The sequence below is a fragment of the Jaculus jaculus genome, chromosome 6 (assembly GCF_020740685.1).
Source record: "Jaculus jaculus isolate mJacJac1 chromosome 6, mJacJac1.mat.Y.cur, whole genome shotgun sequence".
NCBI classification, from domain to species: Eukaryota; Metazoa; Chordata; class Mammalia; order Rodentia; family Dipodidae; genus Jaculus; species Jaculus jaculus.
In genome coordinates this window covers 98,305,710-98,312,175 of record NC_059107.1, presented here as the reverse complement: position 1 = coordinate 98,312,175, position 6,466 = coordinate 98,305,710, and the positions used below count along the sequence as shown (strand labels likewise).

Here is a 6,466-nt window from a genome sequence, read left to right as displayed (position 1 = left end):
TATTTGTAAGAAGATTTTTTGGAAGATGATTTCAGAATCAACTGTTGTGGAGATTAAAGAAAACAGATTTGGGTTTGAAAGCACTGAGATGTATTTAAAATACCTTTGATTTGGAAATGTGTTCTGGAACTTGAAATTTTTTCTGTGTGGAGAGTGGGCAGGCTTGCCTGTACACAACTTCACCTGCCAGTTATGGGATGCTCCTCATCATCACTGGGGATTGAAAGCAGGGTCTTGCATAGTCTAGGCAAGCACTAACCCCATCAAGAAACAGTGCTCATCTACAATCAGGAAAAATTTCTTTCTCCCTCTCTCTCTCTCACTTGTTGAGCTATCTCAGCTTCTGTCTGTGATCAGCTTCTCAGGCCACAGGTACTACACCTGCCCATTTGCTGTCAAAATTGAACAAAGTCATGTCACAAATCCTAGGTGTCTAGATAACAGTGTCACCCCTTTGAGTGATCAAGTATAATTCTGCAGAGTTAAAGACTCAGTTACTTCTACTTGGACATTTGTCATAAAGATACCAGATTTACTAGAAAATAATCATACCTTAAAGTTCAAGAGGACTATTTTTAGTTATAGCAATACAATAGTGAGAAAAATCTTGAGTAGTGTTCACACACAGCTTCCACAACAGTCATCATGGCTATATTTTTAAGGAACATCCTAAACATCTTCATGACCAATGGGTATCTAGAAATTTTATTGAGGTGACATGTTAATTTTTGTGAAGGTTCTTCTCTACTTTTTGGTTAACAGTAACTGGGCTTAACTATGTTTTACTGCTTTCTGCTTACAGGGCATTCATTACACCTTCATCATTCAGATGGGACAGTGTGTTGTTCCATAAATTTCCTTAAAGAATAGATTATCACATAGGACTAGAGTTGGTATGCATCTGTTCTAGGGTGGGGCAATGCATTACTATATTGATTTTCTAGCTGAAAGCTAGTACTTTTGATGGCATTAACAGTAGCTATAAAAGCATTCATATGCAGGTCTCAGGAGATACATTGACTTTTCCCAACTACAACATCAAATCTTGAGCAACAGCTTCATTAAAATCCATACTTGAGCTTATAATAATCCACTGTAAATCTCCAGCATTTACTTGTCTTCTGCAAAGACCAAATTGGCAATTTAAGTAGAGGTATGATAGTAACCACATCTATGTGTTTTAGGTCCTTGATTGGAGATACTTACCTCTACTGGTCTCCTGGGGTAATATATATTTGATCTAATAGGCCTGGTGATAAAAGTAACCATATTGGTTTGTAATTGGCCTTTGCTTCCATACTAATCAACACTTAGCAGAATACTTTAAAAAAAACTTGAAAAACAGCTTTTATTATGTCAGTGTTTAAAACATTTGAGTGAAATTCTATAATCATAGAAATGTCAATATTGAAGTCTCAGAATTCAATACATAATTTATTTGATCTTGTGATTTAGATTATATATATTGCTGATTTTTAAAGAGTCAAAGACCAAAAAAACCATTAAACCTGCATTCAACATTTTAATATTTTTTCTAATTTAGAAATGGAACTGCTATGTGCATAAAAAGTTGACTTCTATTTACTACTGTTTTGTAGATATGAAAAATCTCTCACTAATAGAAATTTCAGTATAATAGAATGATATAATAATATATATTTTCTCAAATTTTCTTACCTATCAGTTTTCTTCCAGACAAAAGTTTGAGCTCAGCATATTTTACTTTACTTATTATCATGTGTTAATGGTACATATTAATAATATGCAATATATATTCATACAGTGTTAACTAGATAGACTACTTTGAATTGGCTTTTAAAGTTGGTATTTTTGTATGTACATGTACTTGTGTGCTTTAAAAGAAATTGTTTGCTACTGAAATGTGTACTTGTATATAATTCTTTAGACTGTTTTGAAACTGAACAGTTACAGGATGAGAAAAAACTGTGGATTTCTCTGGTTAATGTCCTGACAGTGGTATTTTAAACAACAAATAAATGAATGAACTCTTGGCTCAATTACTTGTTTGTCTAAATCATAAAGTAACAAACTCACCACTATCAATCATTTGCTAGATATTTAGATGAATTTTATGTAATTATGACTATAGGTATATAGGAACTATTCAATTCTACATGTAAAAATAGCTTCATCTTCTATAGTTTCCAACAAAACTTTTCCTATCTCTACTACACATTGCATTCTTCTTTATTACTCAGTGGGCCAGTGAAGAAATCCAGATCACATATTTGATCATGAATGTAGTCCATCTTATCATTTCAATTCTAAATTTGTCTTACCTGTGAACTAATAGAAAGGGGTTCTGATGAGAATTTCCATCTTTAGCAAGACAACCATGTGAGTCATGCAGTGTAGAAGGTTATCTTCTCTTACAATCTAATCCTCATATAAAAACATTTTCTTTCCTGAATGTTTACTTTAAAAAATTCAGAAGTAGAAGGGAAGAGGGGATATTTTACTCAGTGTGGTAGCCATAGGCAAGTTGTCCAAGCTCTAGCAAACAATCCCTCACCTATACTCATGCAGAAAAGCCTAATTAAACTCAGTGAGTACAAGGAAGTAAGGGTTTGAAGGAGATGTAGATGTGGTACAGAATCAGCTAAAACCAGTTTTGTTTGAAAATACCATAATGACACCTAATTCTTTTTTAATGTTTTTATTGTTTGTTTATTTGAGAGAGAGAGAATGGGCACTCTATGGCCTCTAGCCACTGCAGGTGAACTCCAGATGTGTGTGCCATCTTGTGCATTTGGATTATGTGGGTCCATAGGAATTGAACCTTGGTCCTTTGGCTTTGCAGGCAAATGCCTTAACTCTCCAGCACAACACATAATTCTTTATATGTAAATTTAAAAATAAACTTAAAAGAGGCTGGAGAGCTGGCTTAGCAGTTAAGGCACTTGCCTGTGAAGCCTAAGGACCCTGGTGCAATTTCCTAGTACCCACATAGGCCAGATGCACAGGGTGGCACATGTGTCTGGAGCTCATTTGCAGTGGCTAGATACCCTGACATGCCATTCTCTCCCTCTCTCTCTATCTGCTTCTTTCTCTCTAACAAATAAATAAATAAAATGTTTCTATAAACTAAGCTTAAATAAAAAAAAAAAGAGCACGTTTGGCTTTAGAAAGTTTGTTACTATCTCTAGGGCTTACTTTATTTTATGTAAATATTAGAAGTATAGGATTAAACATCTACAGATTACTCAAATATACAACATCTCTGTTATAAATCTGGTCAATGATTTCTAAAGTATAATTACAAAAAAAAGTTGATCAGAAAATGACAGCTTTTACTTAGGATTTAAAGTAGTCCCTACTGCCTAAAGAAATCAGATTATAAATCCACAGAAGAAAAAACCTTAAAGGAATATTATTTACCTAAAAAGTCATTAACACCAAGAAGAATATCAGTATCAATTTATTTCACAATTCCTTTAGACAGCAGGAATAGTGACCAGGAATAATACTACAATGTTTGAAATGTGACAGAAGACACATTAATAATTACTTGACATTTTGGATTTATTGGTTTCATGAGTTAGCTCAAGCAGTTTAATCTCTATATGAATAAAATATCATTTATCATTTTCTTATTAGTAAAACAAGCATATATTTATTTTTTTTTCTTTTCTCAAACTTCCTTAGTTCAAATACTGAGTTTGCCTAGGAGCTTATTTAATGATTATTCTTATTAGACTAAATTTAAATATGATTTTAACTTTGAAAATAAACACATTATGGCTCTTCACTAATATATTATTCAAGCTATTAGTTATAAGATAAAGTAAATTAAATTAATATGTGAATTTAGTTGTTATAGGTATAGATATTAAAAATCAGAAACAACATGATTTTTAAAATCCATTTTAAAAAATTATTAAAAGTTATAATCTGGGCTGAAGAGATGGCTTAGCGGTTAAGCGCTTGCCTGTGAAGCCTAAGGACCCCAGTTCGAGGCTCGATTCCCCAGGACCCATGTTAGCCAGATGCACAAGGGGGCGCACACATCTGGAGTTGTTTCGCAGCAGCTGGAGGCCCTGGCATGCCCATTCTCAATCTCTCTCCCTCTCTCTCCCTGTCCATCACTTTCAAATAAATAAACAAAAAATTTTAATTAAAAAAATTTAAAAGTTACAATCTCAGTCTTAATCTTACTGCAATGTTATTTTCTGTGAAGGTGATGGCTAAAGAAAAAATATTAGCAATGTAATATTAATGGAAATATACCAGCACACATACACACACAAACTAACTTGATATTTTTAAGTACAGTAAATGGGAAAAAATTCACAATTAAATATTTTTACTATATCAATGTAAAAGAAGACTATTAACTATATGACATAGGACATATATTTAACATAGAAGTATGTATAATTATAGAATTATAGTCCTCTAAACATTTATTGTTTTATATTAAGCCTGATATAGTACTCATAGATAGTTTCATTCAGTACTCATGAAGTTTCAGTTTTTTTGAAAAAGAAAACACAATCTTACTTAGCAAATCTTTAAAGGCTATTTTCACTTGCTTGTTCCTTAGAGTATAGATGAACGGGTTTAGTAGAGGGGCAACAGAGGTATTTAAAACAGCCACTCTCTTATTAAAACTTTCTGCATCTTTAACAGAAGGATTTATATACATAAAGATGCAGCTTCCATAGGAAAGCGAGACCACTATCAAATGAGAAGAGCATGTCGAGAAAGCTTTCCTCCTCTGTTCAGCAGAGGGGATTCTCAGAATGGTTTTGATGATGTTTGCATAAGACAGAATCACCAGCACCAAGGTCAAGATCAGGGTCACTGCAGCGAGGACGAACTGAATCACCTCTATGACATGTGTGTCTGAACAGGACAGATGCAGCAATATGGTATTGTCACAGCAATAGTGATTGATGATGTTGGATGCACAGAAAGTCAGCTGAAGGGTCATTGAGTGTGGTATAGTAACAACTACAAAACCAGAAAGCCAGGCACTGAGGACAAGTTGAGTGCAAAGTCTTGGGCTCATGATTGTCATGTAGTGCAGGGGTCTGCAGATGGCTGCATAGCGGTCATAGGACATGGCCGCTAAGAGGTAAAATTCAGTCGCTCCCAGGAGAATTGCAAAAAAATACTGAGTGAAGCAACCAGCAAAGGAGATAGTCTTGTCTCCAGTTCCAATGTTGACTAGCATTTTGGGAACAAAGACAGAGGTAAAAGAAATTTCCAAAAATGCAAAATTACGGAGGAAGAAATACATAGGCGTCTGGAGGCGATAATCCAGCAGGGTCAGGACAATGATGGCAGAGTTCCCCATGATACTTAAGACATAGGTTAGTAACAGAAAAAGGAACAACATGGCTTGAAGTTTGGCATCTCTTGTCAACCCAAGAAGAATAAATTCTGTCACTGTTGTCTGGTTTCCCATCATTAACCTCAAGCAAATCTGAGGGAAATCTAAATGAAACAATTTGACTTAAACATAAAACCAAGGCCAACAATGATTAAAAGCAAACATTTTAAGTTCTATCTTTTTCTATATTTTCTATATCTTCACATTGAATATTGGAATAAAAAAAGACTCAATGTATTTACCTATTTTACTTCATATGCAATCTAAACCATATTTCTTAGGAACTGGTGAAATTATTTCTTCTATAGTACGTCAATACTGATTTTCATCATAATCTCACCTGTTTATATTTTCTTTTTATATCATTCTTGTTCTGATTTTCTTATTTGAATTTATTATCGTATATTTATAAATAAACTACATATAGGGCTGGAGAGATGGCTTAGCCATTACATACTTGCCTGTAAAGCCTAAGGACCCTGGTTCAAGGCTTGATTCCCCAAGACCCACATTAGCCAGATGCACAAGGGGGTACATGCATCTGGAGTTTGTTTGCAGTGGCTGGAGGCCCTGGGGCGCCTGTTCTCTCTGTCTGCCTCTTTGTCTGTCACTATCAAATAAAAAACAACAACAAAAACCCAAAGCTTCTTCTAAAAAAAAAGAAACTACACATATATGTATACATATATAATACATATACATATATATATGGAGAGAGAAAAAAATAGAAGGGGAGCTATTTAGAAAAAGAAAGGATTTGCAGGACAGGAAAGTGGGTGGGAAAGGACAACTAGGGATATGTGCTCAATTTATTAGTCAACACAATCAATATAGTATGAGGCATGGATTATGAGAATAAAATCGAACTTGGCTGTTATTGTCTTGTATTTTTATTTTACTTTCTCATTTTGAGTAACTATAAGAATTCATTGAAGTTCAAATCCTGAACATAGTTTGCTCATAATTCTCAAAAGTGGTTATTGTTCATGTTCGCTACTCTTCCTGTGTTATGACAAGGACTCCATGAATCTCATGACCATTTAATACTTGCATACCAATTAATCTCACTGATTGTGCTGTCTTGCTCTATACATAATCTGCCCATGAATA

At 34.1% G+C, this 6,466-nt stretch overlaps 1 protein-coding gene across 1 annotated transcript; it reads right to left on the bottom strand.

The window, feature by feature from the left end:
* Positions 1-4,471: 4,471 nt before the first annotated feature.
* Positions 4,472-5,434, bottom strand: LOC101600179 (olfactory receptor 2AP1-like). Its single transcript, XM_004650474.3, has one exon. The coding sequence runs from the start codon at positions 5,432-5,434 to the stop codon at positions 4,472-4,474; it is 963 nt and encodes a 320-aa protein (XP_004650531.3).
* Between the last annotated feature and the right edge of the window lie 1,032 nt (positions 5,435-6,466).